This window comes from Amblyomma maculatum, chromosome 2, assembly GCF_055883805.1.
Source record: "Amblyomma maculatum isolate TAMU_Amacu chromosome 2, ASM5588380v1, whole genome shotgun sequence".
Classification (NCBI taxonomy): domain Eukaryota; kingdom Metazoa; phylum Arthropoda; class Arachnida; order Ixodida; family Ixodidae; genus Amblyomma; species Amblyomma maculatum.
Genome location: NC_139345.1, coordinates 114,960,848 through 114,977,549, shown reverse-complemented (window position 1 = coordinate 114,977,549; position 16,702 = coordinate 114,960,848). Strand labels below are relative to the sequence as shown.

Below are 16,702 nucleotides of genomic sequence, written 5' to 3'. Positions count from 1 at the left end.
GCACTCAGCTTCATACTTTTCTTCTATTGACTTGAGATCCGGTTACTGGCAAATTCCCATGCACATTGCAGATAAAGAAAAAACGGCATTCGTAACACCAGACGGACTTTATGAATTTAACGTTATGCCTTTTGGATTATGTAATGCACCTGCCACATTCGAGCGGTTCATGGATACAATTCTCCGTGGACTAAAGTGGCAAATTTGTTTATGTTATTTGGACGACGTTGTAATTTTTGGCAAAACATTTAGTGAGCACAACAACCGTCTGGGTATCGTACTTAGTTGTATGGAACGAGCTGGTCTTGTACTGAATGCAAAGAAATGTCATTTTGGCGATCGTGAAACAATTGTCCTCGGTCACTTAGGTGACAAAGAAGGTGTTCGACCAAATCCCAAGAAAATTGAAGGCGTCAAAAGTTTTACCTTGCCCAAATCAGTAAAAGAGCTGCAAAGCTTTTTGGGGCTATGCTCGTACTTTCGACATTTTATACCAAGGTTTGCAGACATCGCTTACTCACTTACGACTCTACTGCATAAAAATGCACCATCCAATTGGACCAGCGAATGTGACTCAGCTTTCCGTCATCTGAAGTTTATTTTGACCTCTGGCCCAATCCTCCGCCACATCTGCCCATCAGCTCCAATTGAAGTACACACTGACGCAAGTGGTATCGGTATCGGTGCTGTACTTATACAGCGCCATGGACGCGATCAGTAGGTGATAGCGTATGCCAGCCGCTCGTTGAGTAAATGGGTAAGAAATTACACGGTTACGGAGCAAGAATGTCTAGCCGTTGTTTTCGCTGTACAGCGTTTTCGTTCCTATCTGTACGGGAATGCTTTCACGATTGTGACCGACCACCATTCCCTTCGCTGGCTCGTGAGTCTTCGTGACCCCTGTGGGCGGCTCGCTCGATGGGCTTTACGCCTACAAGAGTTTAATTTTACTGTGGTGCATATAAGCGGCCATAAACACTCTGATGCTGATTGTCTTTCACGTTTGCCACTTAAAACGACTGATAACGACTCAGACAATTTCGATGAATATTTGGCTCCAATTTCACAAACCTTCCCCGATCTCCGAGTTTTCCGAACCGAGCAACGCAAAGACAAAACATTAACTTCTCTGTTTGATTCCGCCAACGATCCTATGAAGAACACATTTAGCATTCGCGAAGGAGTGTTTTACAAGAAATATTTCGCCTCTGGGGGAGCACGTATGCTTCTTGTCGTTCCGGAAAGCCTCCGTATCACAGTTCTAGAAATGATGCATGATGACGCCACGTCTGGTCACCTGGGAGTGGTCCGAACACTCCACCGCACACAGCAGCGATTTTACTGGCCGAAGATGCGTTCAACCATCAAGCGATACGTAGCCAGCTGTGTGCAATGCCAGCGCTTTAAGCTGTCGACTTCAAGCCCACATGAAAAACTGCAGGCAGTCACACCTGCAACAGCCCCGTTTGAGCAAGTTGGCATTGACCTTCTTGGACCTTTTCCACGGTCCTCTAAAGGAAACCGATGGACTCTTGTGTGCGTTGATTATTTAACCCGCTACTGTGAGACAGCCGCGATACCATCCGCTACTGCGTCTGAAGTATCAAATTTCTTACTTCGACTCGTCATTCTTCGGCACGGCCCTTCTGCAGTCATGATTAGTGACCGTGGACGCCAATTCACAGCGGACATTGTCGAAGAACTTCTTCGCCTCAGCGCCTGCAGTTTTCGCCACACCACGCCATATCATCCCCAAACGAACGGTGTGGTAGAACGAACTAATAGGACGCTTACCACCATGTTGGCTATGTACGTCGCTGCAGACCATAAGGACTGGGATGGCGTTCTACCGTTCATTACGCATGCATATAACACAGCGCAACATGAGACAACAGGCTACAGTCCCTTCTACCTTCTCTATGCTCGCACGCCTCGCGGTGCCCTCGACACCATACTGCCATTTTTCATTCATGACGAACCTTCTCTTGCTACCACACTCTGCAGAGCTGAAGAAGCCGGCCAGCTGGCCAGAGTTCAAATTTTATCTTCACAAGAACGTTCAAAGAACCGCTACGACGCCCGACACCAACAAATATCTTATGCTCCTGGTGACTATGTGTGGCTGTGGACACCTCTCCGTAAGCGTGGTCTTTGTCAAAAACTGCTGTCACACTACACCGGACCGTTTGTTGTGTTATAACGCATCAGTGACCTGAATTACGTCATAGCACGCATAACGGCGAATGGTCGACGGTCACGGCAGTCTCAGGTGGTGCATGTAGACCGCCTGAAGCGATGTCATTCCAAAGGATCTCTGTAACTTGCCCGACGGGCTTCGTCTGCGAGGAGAGAAATGTCACGCGCCTTCGTAGAACGTTGACGGAAGATGAAGAAGAACGGTCGGGTAGATCGGTGAAGAAAAAAGAAGAGCAAAGGCAGAGGGACGTTTGCATGCTTCGCAGCAGTCCTGTTTGGACCGATCCCTGTAAATAAACCCCCCGTTCGTACAAAGCACGTAACAATATATAAGCACATTCATGGACAAGGGTAGAATTAGTTGGCTAGATTTGTGTAATAAACTAGTACTTGAAAGGAAAAAGTAACCTATAAACTGTATTTCGTAGCAAGACGTGAAGAGGCAGCTCTTAAGAGGCGTCCCTTCTCAGCACAGATATTTAGTCGCGGTATTCTGCAGTGCGGGAAGGTCATCGACAACTCGCGTTGCCCCGAACTACACATACGCACGGCAAAGGTAAAGCCAGGTGTTAAAAATACAATTTACTGCAGCAGAGGATAATCACCAGGAATAGAGACACTGGAAGCGTTGAAAGCATGCTATAGTAAAATAGACATTATTTGCACTACGTATGGGACAATCAGTCCATAAAGGGCGGACAATACTAAGAAAGAAGCCAGCTCTCCCATTAGGTGCTATACCGCAGTTCCTATTTGTACCCAGTGAAAGCGCACTTCTGTATATGCGGTGGAGTAAAAAACAAAATTTGATACGGACTGCTCCGAGGAGTATATGCCTCCATTTTTGGAGCGCTTTCAAGACGGAATTGCTGTCTGAAAGTGCAATAACCTGGGAGATACTACAGGTAATAAGCCCAACTAAATTTTAAGAATATCGCCAAAACGATGTAGAATAGCCACGGACGGAAGTGAATAACTGTCATCAAGAGTTCTGAAACAAATTCCAATGGCCGTCTTTTCATTTTGATGAGAAGCATCTGTGAAAACTTCAATATTGTTAGAAAAAATATCCAGACACACCTGTATAAGTTCATCTACAGGGAGGGACTACCGATCAGCCCGCATGCGGTTAACTCATGCTAAAGAATTTATTGATAAGCAAATTGTTGAAAGCAGGAAATTATAGAACATAACTGAACAGAGCTTATGTTATGCTGCTAAAGAAGAGAGTTAGGTTCTTAGTGAACATCGAGTTAGCCAATCCGGGAACAGGCTCCAAAGACCTTAAAGGACGGTCGCACAGTGAGAAGCTGAAACCATGAATTTAGATCAGGTATTCGCGCCTGAGTACAGTATAGGACTAGCCGCTGTTTTAGACAGACAAAGGCGGAGAGCGCGTCTCTCCGAAGGAAGCAGATGTTTAATTTTCTACCTTGGGCATCCAGAAATGAGAAAGCAACCGAATGCAAGGATTGGTCGTGCATAGGTCTTGTAAAGAAAGAGCCCGGTGTCCTAACGCATACGAAAATTTCGTTGATAGTGGCTGCATTCGTAACTTAGTGAAGTGGTATGTCCCCGGATTTAAGCTTATCGAAACACACTTGCAGTTTTGCTTCTCCCGATTTTTTATCTTTTAAAATAATTCTAATTCGCTTTTTTTTCAAGCGGCTTTTTGTACCAAAGAAAGGAGACTAACCAATGCTATGCGATTATGAATTCAAAATGTTCGAAAAACCTTTGAGTTGACCATTAAGCCAGGAAACGGCAATACGTCCTCGTCATCACTCCGTGTGCCCCGAACGGCCATTGTTAAAGATAAATGGAAAGTTCAAGTTTGTCTTTAGTGCGGTGGCATCTTCAGTGTTTCGTGAGAACGGTTTATTCTGAGTGGCCTACCTACAACTTGGGTTTTTAAAAAAAGCATGCCATATCGAGCCCTCAAAATTACGAACAGGACGCAGGAGCTCTAGACTCTATATCACAGCTGAGGTGGTGTAGCATATTCAAGTCTTCAAGATAAACTGAAGCCGAAGCAAGGCGGGGTTTATTCGAGCAGATCGCGGCCCCCGCGGTCACTTTGACGTGACCATGTTGACGAACTCTTCATAGTTGATGCGGCCGTCACCGTCCTTGTCCGCCTCGCGTATCATCTCGTCGACTTCTTCGTGTGACAGCTTCTCACCCATGGTGGTCATCACGTGGCGTAGCTCGGCCGCGCTCACGTAACCATCACCGTTGCGGTCGAACACCTTGAAGGCCTCGCGGATCTCTTCGTCAACGTCTTCCAGGCGTACATCCTCCTTGGCCATGATGGTCAGGAACTCTGGAAAGTCGATATTCTCCCGCGAATCGGAGCTCACTATCTCCTGCAGAAACATAATTAGGGACCTCAGGCAGACAGGTAATGCACCAGCCGTTACGAAGATCAAGGGCAGAAAAATGAGAAAGAAGAAGGCTGCACAGTATGAAAAAGCACTGAACAGGAGTAGAGGAGGACCTTCAGTTTGCAAGCCGAGTTAACGTTTCGACAAGTGGGCTTGTCTTCGTCTGTGCAGCGGGGTCATCACTGACGAGGGTTTAAATACGCTTTTGCTTCCGAAGCAGAAAAGCCAGGGATGAAGAGGGAGGAGGGTGGGGGAGAAAGAAGTGGAGCAAGAAGTGAAAGAATCTTCCTTCGGTAGGTGTTTCTGAACCTGGAACCGGTGATCCCGTGGCCTGTACTGCCCAAGCGAAGACAAGTCCACTTGTCGAAACGTTGGCTCGGCTTGCGAACTGAGCCCCCCTTCCCCCTTAGCCACTATGATATCTTTTATAAAACTTACTTTCATGTAAACCAATCTTAATCGAAGATTTCGGAGCGACTGGTGTGTTACCTGACTGCCACGGCCAAGTGAACGAAGCCTGGGCAATTGAATTTATTTGCCTCCCAGAGAGTGCAGAAATATTTCTCTAATATGCCTTGCCGACATCTGGTTGGAATAGAACAGCGACAGAATGAAATTCAAGATTATTATAGCGGCTTATAGTAATCTGCGATTACCTGACGGCCTTTCGTTGCTTGGTAACTCAATTGTAAACCATAAGCATTGAACTACCGAAGCACGGCGCAGTACAATCGGCCCAAAGATATGTAAATTAGAAGGATATAAAAGACTCCCGTATTTTTATCCTAGTATGTCAAATACTAAGGCAATGTTCAACACCTTCGGAAGGGAACAGCTGTTTACGATAGGTGACGAGCTGCTAGAAATGGTAGGTTAATGCATCTACTGGGGCAGGTAGTGACCGCTGATCATTGCGAAAATTTTGTAGTCAACACTACAGCCGGTTGACCCAATGAGCTCACCGCCACATGGGCTTCAGTGGGGTTGTATCCTAGGGACCTCATGACGGTGCCCAAGTCTGAGGCCCTGATGGAGCCGCAGCCTTCCTTGTCGTATAGCGTGAACGCTTCGCGGAACTCGCCGATCTGCTCCTCGGTCAGTGGACGCCTCTCCTGCTGCTCCTGCTCTCGCTCAGACCACTTGGACGGACTGCCCGAGCCGGGCGACTTCTGACTCTGCCGCACCTCGCCCATGTTGCTCGGGAACCTTTACGGCGGTGCACTATATGGAGGTGCTAATTTCGACCGCAGTGCTTGACTGCCGCAGGAGCAAACGCGCGTGATATTTGTGTTTCTTCTTTCTCTCTAGTTTGGACATTCTTGTTGCTGATTAACTCGGCCTCACCCTGTTACCTGCTAGGCATCGTCTTTTGTACAATTACTACTTTTCTACACGACTGTTACACGTCAGCGCAGGTCTTGTGTTTGCACCAGGCTGGAACTCTTCAGCTACGAATCTGCTGTAAAAGCCAATATCCTTAACAGTCTAATCACATTGAAGAAAGCTATATATATATACTTTGGGGATTTACTACGACCATGTTTGACCTCCTTTTTGGGTTTTGAGGCTCACCGAAGAATTTCTTAGAAAAGAAATGTAGCAGCGAAACAGCTTGGGGGAAAGAAAACAAAAACAAAATTGCTTATCTGCAATATCTGAAGTACTTATATTTCTCACACGTGGCCTTAATAAACAAGAAATAACGACCAAGAAATTACTAAACGTGCACATAACTTATGTACGCAACTACATTTGTGCCGAAACCTTGGCGGAATATTTGGAGACTGGAATTCGCCTTTAGGGCTCCAGAGTATACATTGGAATATCAGAGCGGCAAACAAACGTCGCAACAAAGAGGAATTATCAGTCTTTCTTGAATACCGACGAATTGTTTTGCTTCAGTTCTTAGCTCCTATCAAGATTACACTGCCCTACACCTGCACCGCTTCTTACTAACGTCTATGGATATTTACGCTAATCGAGCCAGGCAGACATACACAAACTTCGCTCTCGTTGTATGTCGTCCACGCTACCTCAAATGATAAAACATTACTCGTGCAGCGGCGAGGGAGTCACATTGTACTTCGTGGGAGATGCTGTTCATCTGTTCACAATATCCAACCTATGGCGAATGTGACGTGATTTTACCAGTTTCCCTATACCACACCACTAAAATCGCTCGCTGCGTGAGGAATCCAAACTAAAGGGTTATGTCCACGGTCCTTCGTTGTTTACGGTTGTCATTGTTCGACCACTCAGCCTACATTCAGCAGAATTCTGTTCATTTGATGATCAAACAGTCTGAAGTTCGGCTTGGTATATTTAAAAGAGTTGAAAACGCCTATCTGTGCAGTGAAAAGGGGAAATGTACACTGAAAGTAAAAAAAAACTAGTATATATAAAAATGAGCTCCCTTTTACTGCCTTCACTCATGTCACGCGGGTCGAGCAAGCTCAAGCCGACGATAAAACGCGGCATCCGCCCATCTCAGCTTCTTATCGATTGGTTCAACGTCGTCCACTACCCTCTCGGATCAAAGATAGAAGACAGAACCTACCCACCTGATCCATTATTCATTTTCCTCTTAGAGACCATCCCACAAGCTGTCCGGCGAATTGAAGAGGCCTGTTAGCAACCTCCCTCTAATACCGGTATTCATCATCCCCATTACGCTTTATCGAAGCTCGGACCAACAGCGATGATTGCCGCCCACATACGACAAGGTTGGTAGGATTACCTCATATTTTGCAGCAGGACGAAGCCGATTCGAGATATTTCGCTATGGCCATGGAGAACGCGAATGGCGCTCCAGAACACAAACTTTCAGAGCAGGAAGCAAAACAAGAAAAATGAAAATGCTTTCAAAGGACCTCAGGACGGTGTTTTGCTCGCGCCCCCGCAAAAACTTTCAGTTTGTGTCAATTTTCAGAGTGCAGGTATTTTTCTCTTTCGTTCTATAGCTTCGACCTCGGTCCTTCTAACTGGAGGGTGTCTTAATTATTCCCTACGGAGCCAGGCTTTAGTAACTTTGGGACGTTAACGCTCATATCTCAAATCAAACCAATCCTTCTAACTTGCCCCGTGGAACATCCCTCTTGTCTACGCGTCTATGGCGCTCGCTACATTGCTCCATGCAATATTCCTACCCATCTCTCTCTTTCTCATTTTACTCCTGACTCTGTAGTTAGGGCTCTCCACTGCTGAACCTAAAGGCACGTAATCAATCCTGGTCATGGCAACCGTATTTAATGGAGAAAAACACTGGCTGCGCCTTAGCTCGGCTAAACCTGTATATGCAAAGCTAAAGCTTGCTTTAGCCTAGTTCAGTCTTGGTTTCACTTGGTTAACATTTGATTCTACTATAATTATTATACTTAGTTATAAACTCATGGTTAATCCAGGTGTGAGGGCTGTTCCTAAGTCGGTGCTAGACTCGACGGTTAGGCTTTCATAGGCACGCATTTTTATACATGTGATTTGACACAGACATTGCCAGTCGTTGTGCTAGCATGACATTTATTGTTGTTGCGCAATATTTGGCTTGATGGCTGCAAAGACAGATTGGTGGCGCGCACTTGGCATTCCGGACCCTCTCCAGAAACACGCGCGCCGGGCGATATCCGCAGGGTGGTCAGACGCCGCTTGCCGACGACACTCAAAGCCTCCCGCTCCCGCGCAGCGCTCAGAGACGACCTTCTTGGAGAATACCATGAAGAACACAGTCGGCGACCCAGCTGCGGAGAGCGCATGCGCAGAGCCGCCGCCGGCAGCGGCTAGCGCACGCAGCGGAGGCGGCGGCGGAGCTTGGCGCGGCTACCACGTTATGCGTCGCCAAAGCTACAGCGCAGCTGCGGCCAAATGAAGGTCACATTGCTGGCGGCTTCGAAACTCGGCTCCACTATGGTAGTAACACTTTCGCTTTGATCACAACAGTAACACTAATTACTGTTGTGATCAAGGCAATGATGCGATGTGTTTGCTGCGAATGTTCAAAACATTGCGAATCTTCCAATGGCACAAGCAGCCAGCCGTGGAGACGTCCAGCCCAGCAACGGCCTGAGTCCGCGTCGACGACGACTACGGACGGAACGATGATTTACGCAGTAATGAGGATCCCATTCTCGGTCGGCCGCAGTTCCTGTAGAATTCCATCAATTTCGCGAATTCCCTGGTTGTTGAGCCGCTGACGTTCCGTGTGGCCAAATCGAGTACGGCCTTCGATTCCGGAGTGTACCGGTCACAACTCTATGCGAAGCCGCTTCCGTGTTTTTTGTATCCTTCCACTGAATGTACTGCAGATAATGGAAACAACACCATCGTTACACCTCCTAGAACACTGGATTAAAACGGGTTTGGCACACGCACTGCGGTGGAGAACTCACAGCTGTGCCCGGCCGCACTGCTGACAGATTGCATCCCAGGCATTTTTTTTTTTTTCCTCTGAACGTCTATGTAGTCAATCCGCTTGGTATCATAGACGCAGGGCTGCCCTTGAATGCCTTCTAGCAGCTTTTCCGCAACAGTTTATAAAACGTGCGTGCAGTCGCTGTCTACATAGCAAGCCGCCATCCTTACTGCGCGTTAGGAATTCTGGGATGCGTGGCCAACACGGCGGACGCAGTCGGCGAGAAATAGGCGAGATTCTGATTGCGCGTCGGCGACGTTGGGCCGCATCGGCTTGCGCTCGCTACGTCCATCACGCCGTGACGTTGGAGTATAGACCTCGGTTTTTTGTCGACGTAACGTCGCGGAGGCCGACGTGCGCGCGCGCGTGCGTCACGTCGGACTATAGGTCAATGTCCTTCAGTCCGTGCTCAACGTCACTTGGGCCCAGCGAGGCTAAATCCAAAGTTCCACACCGCTGTTGTTGTTGTTGTTGTTGTGGCTGTAGGAAGAAGGAAAAGAAAATGCACGGGCCTGCTACTGGTTCTGTAGCTGATCCCCCTCCGCTGCCTCGTGCGGACTGAAGAGAAAATAGAGAAGAAAAGGAAGAGGGAGAGAATGATGCGTGCCGCAACCACAGCCGTCGTCCACGGTGGGTGCAATGACGGCCTACAACAGATAAAAATTCGGTGGCAGGCTAGCCCCCCCCCCCCCCCCCCCTGCCGGCGGCGATGACCGACCTGTCCCAGCCCCATCAGGGGAGAACCTGATGGTGGTGGTGGTGATGGTGGTGGTAGAAACATTTTATTGCCATTTGGAACAAATACTGGGGCGAAGCCCCCTGCATGGCACTTGGGTGCTCTCTTACTACAAGGAAGACACCCTCATGAGGCAAAAGAAAGTCCTTGAAGAGCAATCCTCCTCATAGCACTGGAAATGATCTTTTGTTGGTCTTGACTTGAGGTGCTCTTCATGAGAGACTCCCAGTAGGACTCTGCTAAGTTTGGTGATGGGGAATGAGGAAAAGCGGGGTATGTAAGAAGGATGTGTAGGTAGTGTCCTTGTTTGCCACAGAGTCTGCATGATGAGGAAAACTGGTCTGGGTATCTGGCATGTAGTAGTGTAGGGTATGGAGCAGTGTCTGCAAGTTTCGCCAGTGTACGGCCTGCGCTATGATGAGAGAAGGGGCTGAGGGTGTATATTCCCTTCGTTCGTCCCGGTAATACGAGAGAATATCGCGGAAGGAGAACAGGCACTCCTCGGCGTGTAGAGGGGGCTCCGTTTCTCTAGTTCGGAAAGTAAGACCTCGGGCTAGGGAATTAACCTCCTCGTTGCCAGGGAGGAGGCCAGCGTGTGCTGGCGTCCAGATGAGGGTTATGGGGTGCCGGGGCTGCCAGAAGCGTAATATGCGAGCAGCGGCGCGGGATATATAGCCGTTGGCATAATTTATAATCGCAGATTTGAAGTCAAAGATAATTTTTGTGGCAGATGTAGAGATGAGAGCAAGCGCAATGGCTGCCTCCTCTGCCTCTGTGGTGGAATTGGTGATTGTAGAGCTGGAAGTAAGCAGCTTTGCTTGATTGTCGGCTACAGCTGCAGGACCGTACGGGAGCCTGACGTATATTCCGCTGCGTCCACGTAGACCACCTCCTGGTCGTCGCTATATTGTTTATGAAGGGCGTGAGCCCTGATTATTCTGCGGCCCTGGTCTCGCTCAGAGTGCATGTTTTTAGGGATGGCTAAGTGCCATAAAAACAACTGGATGGACGGATGGATGGATGGATGGATGGATGGATGGATGGATGGATGGATGGATGGATGGATGGATGGATGGATGGATGGATGGATGGATGGATGGATGGATGGATGGATGGATGGATGGATGGATGGATGGATGGATGGATGGATGGATGGATGGATGGATGGATGGATGGATGGATGGATGGATGGATGGATGGATGGATGGATGGATGGATGGATGGATGGATGGATGGATGGACGGACGGACGGACGGACGGACGGTTAGATGGATGGACGGACGGACGGACGGACAGACGTACGGACGGATTATTTATTATTATTATTATTATTATTATTATTATTATTATTATTATTATTATTATTATTATTATTATTATTATTATTATTATTATTATTATTATTATTATTATTATTATTATTATTATTATTATTATTATTATTATTGCTCTAATGCTCATCATCAGGATCATCAGTTACATCACGTTTTTACGTTCTTGCTTGTATACACATACAAACAAAAAATAGAAGCCAACGTCGCCTTTGCCGCGAAGTCACGACTAGCCGTACAGTCCCAGAGGCGTCAAAGCGTCCTCTCCATCAGTAACCAGAAGAACGGGCCCGTATGCAGAAGTGTCGGCGTCCAGGAGTAGTTCCCCGGGTGTCATTCACTTGGAAGAGGTGTACGGCAGCCCGTCGCCGGCTGCAAGTTTCAGGCGCACCCGCGCGCGCCGCGACACCTGAAACCGGGAGCCACCTAAGCACCCTTGGTCAACGGCGTGTGCGCGCGCGATTGCGACGGCGGGAAGAGACGGAGCGCACGAAGTGTTGCCTCTCCTCGGTCGGCCAGTTTGGGCAGAGAGTGCAATGGGCCCCGTACCGCCTGGGCTCGTGTCGCTCCTTCTGCTGCTGCTGGCCCCGTACCTCAGCTTGGCCAGCGTCATCGGCCGAGGCGACGCGCGCCAGCTGACAAGGTGCGTATACGTCGACAACAGCAATGCCATCTCGAGACAGTGTAGTGCCCGGATGCACAGAAAAGTAGTTGCTGCAATTTGTTTTTGTATTTTTTACTGACAACACTGTAGGCTACTTATGCAAGATGGGCATCTTTACGAATGCAGGTAAAACATCCCGCTCACGGATGGGTGTGAAAACTGCGGTCTAAAGCTGGACGGGCTGATGCGGTCTACACGCGTGTTCCTTTTCGGACTGAGACCGTTCGAAGCGAAATCCATTCGTGCCGAATCGCTAAAGACGAGTGGTGTTTATGGTGCATTCGTTAGTTCTTTAGTAATATGTGCTCGCAGTAACGTCTAACTGCGGTGACTTTGCTGAAACACGGCTTCACTATGCTCATTGATCTGCTGAGGCTGTTTGAGTGACTTTCATAGCATCACTTTCGAGAGATTGTTCTTCCCTCCTCTTATCTATCCCACCTGTGGTACATTTGGCCGCCGTGGATATTCGCAGTGAATAGAGCATGAATAGATAGAGCGGGGTTATTTGAAGAATAAATTTAGCGAGCGCCTGCTCTTGAAGACAAGGCCAACATTTACATGGTTCATCTTTTTGTAGCTCGCATGCCTACAGACTTACTCCAGATCTTCATTCAGAACAAATCACTGATTAATTGCTCCATACAGCCAATTATTCTTAACGAAAAACACAACTTCCTTGAAAAGGCAAAAATATACAAAAATGCGCATTCGAGTTTTGTTTTTATTATTTTTGCTCCTTAGAATAGCTATATATATATCATGTCGCGCCATCTTTATAACTATCTGGTACCAGCCGCCGACATCAATGGCCAGATTACATTTCTCCTTTTTTTTTTTCAATTTCGCAGTCTATTTGCCAGGAATTGCTAATCCTGATAATACTCGCCATTAATGTCTCTAGTTTGTATATTTAATTTTTTTATATAATGCATAGCTTCAGTTCGCCCTATTACATCATATACTTTTTGTCTTGAACCGAACATGTGCTGACGTGAGTGGTGTTAAGAATAAAAAGGTGGGGACCAATAGCCCTAAGATACGCTCTTTTTTTTGTTATATTTACATGCGATAGACATATATACTTAAAGAAGCCTTAGAATCAAGATTTTAGTACCCTTTATTAACACTCGCCCCGTCGCGGATGGTGCAGTGTTAGAACACTCAACAGCTGTGCCCAATAATGCGGGATAGAATTCCGGCCGCGGCGGACACTTTCCGATGAAAGCGAAAAGCAAGGCGCCCGCGCACGGCGCGATGTCAGTGCACGTTAAAGAACCAAAAGTGCGTGTTGTGTTGGGTTGGGTTTTATGACACATAAGAAACTAAGGCTATCATGCGCCAAGAACCCCAATTTGTCGAAATTTCTGGAGCCCTCCACTACGGCGTCTCTCATAGCCCAAATAGCTTTGGGACGTCAAACCCCATATATAAACCTAAACCAACGCCATCTTGCTTAACTCTCTGTTGCGTGTCCATCCTTTTCACCTCAACACCCACATTTCCAGCTTCCATGTTCGGTTTTGTTAGAACCGACTTCAGGTTCCAGTAGGAATCGACAGTGAGGACGCGGGATTCAGCGGTTGCTAAAGCGGCCCATACGAAAAGCACAGCGCAACGTTTCCATCTTCGTGCCCTCTCGTCCTATTTCCGTTGTTCCTCCCGTTGTTCAAGACCTGCAACAAGAAGACTTCCGTGCACATCGGAATGACGCGACTGACAAAATGCCTTTCGATTGACGCGCAACCGGCTGCAAGATGAAAGCCCCGAAGAGCCAATCTTTCAGTACCGTTCACGTTATTTCATTTCATAAAACTTACGCATGGGCAGGAAGAGGGAGAAAACAAAAGCTAAAATAAAGACCAGCGCGAAAACAAGAAAAATGGGACATGAACGAATAAGTGCTTCTACTTTCCAAGTGCTTTTCTCTTTCTTCCACTAAGCTTCATTTCCTTTTCTCTTGTGTGGTCCTCTCTTCAGCTGGGCACCGTTTACGGCCAACAAAAGCTGCAGGTATACGCGGGCCCAATGCCGGAAACCGACAGGGAGCCCCCAGCGCTAAGGCGATTTGCTCCACTAAACCAGCTTAGAGGAGAGCAGGTGGGGAGGCAGACTTACTCGCATGTAAACATGGACCCTTGGACAGTGCCTCCCTGCAATTCTCCGGGATTTCCCTGCCGCTTCTCCCACCTCCACTTCTGTCGGAAATTTCTTCTTGCCTCGTGGTGCTCTGTGCGCATACTATTATGTCTCGTGCGGTGTTACAGCGCCTTATTCCGGCTTACGCTAAGGAAATTCGGCTCTATGTTTTTTAAGCTATGCAGCCCCGACGGTTGCACGTTAAAAGCACCGCACTACGAAGCTTAGGGTCGCTCCTTGCTTTATTTTTATTTTTATTGTTGTTGTTCGTGCGCACTTCTTCAGCGCTCGGCCAGTTTTACGCGTTAACGGACATCGCAAGGTCGACGTAATGTAAAAGCCATGTTCTGCATTATGGGCCACGCATTATTAATTTTTTTTTTCTCTCGCATTAAAACAGCCATTTAAGGCCTGTCAGTTCAGCCCACCCGTAGCTTAAACTTCTGCTGCTTCTCATCATCGCAAGACCGCCATTCGATTATTTCGTTGCACTCTTTGGGACATTAAACCCTACATAACATTGCATAACAGGACGCACACGGGTACGTACCCTCCCCCCCCACACATACATTCTCACTCACTTAGAGACAAAGTTTCCTTCTCTATCTATTCCCACTCTCTACCTCTCACGTAAAATGAACTTTTCCTCCTTTCTTCCTTCCTCCCAGAAGACCGTTATCTGCGCACGCGCGCTGCCTGCGCCGGTCGCGGCCTGCGCCAGTCGCCATGCCAGTGTAAAATGAGCCGCTCTGCTGTCGTAGCCTGTGTCAGAAAGGGTGAATCTAACGCAAGCACCGCGCTTTCCGGTCGAGGGCCCATGGGGTGACCCTGCAGAACAAGGATTTGCATTTTACTGCGAACGCTGGAAGCCGACATACTCGGACGCTGCTGCTGTACCGGCACCTTGCATAGAAATTGGGGACTGTTGCGGAAGTGGTAAAAAAAAAAAAAAAAAAAGTTATAAAGACGTTTACGTCATTTCATCCTGTGGAACTGACATTCAACCGTCTTATCCATAAGCAAGATCAATAAACCCACGTATAAAGTTCGTCAAGGTAGATACGGTTACCTGGATATAATGTCAAACGTGAGGGCTTCGCGAATAGGAATAGTCCCCGTTAGCAAACCGGAGACGTAATAACGTAGACGTATAACGCTTTACGCGAAACCGTCAGCGTATGCGCAGTAACCCACTCCCCTTCGCGTGGAGCCAGCCGGCAAATCGTTATACTCCTGCATTTATACTTTTCCGATTTGCTAAAACTCCCTATTAGATATAAAAAACAACTCAACGTAGAGTACGGTAATGTCTAGACACGAACTTTCTTCCCAGTATAAGTTGTCTGAAGATCATTCACTGACAGCTCTGAGCTGGATCCGAGAGATGGTTGCGTAGTAACATGAGATAATTAGCACCTGCGATAAGCCCATTATAGCATTCGATTAATAGCAACTATGTAGGCCAGAAACAACAAGAAGGCGGTAAAAAGTAAATGAAGAACGTTTAAATCTGCTTGTGACCACCGCCGATAGCAACCATTATGCGCCTCTCTGAAGTCAGAAGATCAGCCTCTTTCGTGTAAAATACGATTAATCTATTCAACTGCCACTGTTTCGGCCAAGAAGACATGTTTCCGCCCATTTTCTACCATGGACCCAGAAAGTCTGCTTTGTAACCCTCTCTCCCACAGTCGTCTTACTCCACTAACTGTCAAACGTGCTGCCCAAGTGTGTACTTTTACTGAGGCCGCATTCTTGTTTGTTACCATGATTAAACCATCGATTTGTTCGCTGCTGCGGATAGCCAGAATTAGAGCGCTGTTGAGTCGTGCAGCCCTCCTAAGCAATAAAATTTTGTGATTTTTCTTGGCCAAGATCTTTCTTAAGGAAAGTAATGTGTCAAAAAGTAACTCTCTATAAATATAGCGAGGCCTCCAAGGTGTATCCTGCAACGATTTTTTTTTCCTTTTTTACATCTAATAAGAGGCACATGACTACCTATGATGTCACACGATCTGTTCTGCCTATTCTGCTACGAAATGTGGCATTAAGATTTAGTGAAAACGTTATTTATTTATTTATTTATTTATTTATTTATTTATTTATTTATTTATTTATTTATTTATTTATTTATTTATTTATTTATTTATTTATTTATTTATTTATTTGTTTATTTATTTATTTATTTATTTATTTATCGATGCCTTTTTTCCGCATCGTCTGCAGCTTTCGCGTCCTTTATACTCGAAAATGATGCCACTGCGGCTGCGGTCTAGCCAGCAACCGTATTTTCACGCCCAACGACATATTTTTATTCCAGTTGCTCTTCTTTATATTTCGGCACAACTAGCTTGATACAGCCCTGTAAAAAAACTCATCAATCAAACAATTGATACCATTAGGCAAAAAGGTGCGCTCCCTACTGCGTAATTCCGATCCCTCAACGGTAGGGTCTCGCAACTTCTTCCTCGGTGTATGTCAGCGAGTTAAACGGTCATTGCAACTCAGAAGTGTATCTGAATGATATCTAAAGGTAAAATACATCCACTGAAGGCGGGAAATAATTACCGAATGAAATGCTGCGAGCTTTACCATATACCTTAGCATTTGGGGTTGCCTCCGGCTAGTTCACGGCAACTTATAATTAAAAACATCACATAACAGAACCAAAAAGAAAACACATCTCCACGAAATATTTTATTCCATTTTATTTATTTTATTGCTGTCAATTGTAAAAAAAGAAGAGTCACAGAAAAAAAATACTGTAAGAAGTGGATGCGAACCGCTGTTTCGGCTTTCGAAAACGCAGCGTCTGTGCCATGATGGCACCGAAGCTTCTTTTTGTTT

The 16,702-nt window shown here is 46.8% G+C and overlaps 2 protein-coding genes across 2 annotated transcripts in view; one reads left to right on the top strand and one right to left on the bottom strand.

Moving 5' to 3' along the window:
- Positions 1–4,268: 4,268 nt before the first annotated feature.
- On the bottom strand, positions 4,269–5,773 carry LOC146199615 (calmodulin-like). Its single transcript, XM_084592155.1, has 2 exons — positions 5,543–5,773; positions 4,269–4,562 (listed from the first exon to the last, which is right to left on the bottom strand). Exons 1-2 carry the CDS (start codon positions 5,771–5,773, stop codon positions 4,269–4,271), a joined length of 525 nt encoding a protein of 174 aa, XP_084448281.1.
- Positions 5,774–11,541: 5,768 nt separating this feature from the next.
- Positions 11,542–16,702, top strand: part of LOC146199613 (uncharacterized) — a 79,920-nt gene continuing 74,759 nt past the window's right edge. The window contains exon 1 of the mRNA XM_084595139.1: positions 11,542–11,695. Coding sequence (XP_084451265.1) covers positions 11,589–11,695 — 107 coding nt within the window. The 5' untranslated portion in view covers positions 11,542–11,588. The remainder of the gene's footprint in view (positions 11,696–16,702) is intronic.

Excerpts from the sequence above, each read along its gene's own strand:
- LOC146199615 (XM_084592155.1), bottom strand. The coding sequence starts at position 5,773 with ATGGGCGAGGTGCGGCAGAGTCAGAAGTCGCCCGGCTCGGGCAGTCCG. Across the intron at positions 4,563-5,542 it reads CCACTGAAGCCCATGTGGCG|GAGATAGTGAGCTCCGATTC; the intron begins GTGAGCTCATTG and ends ATGTTTCTGCAG.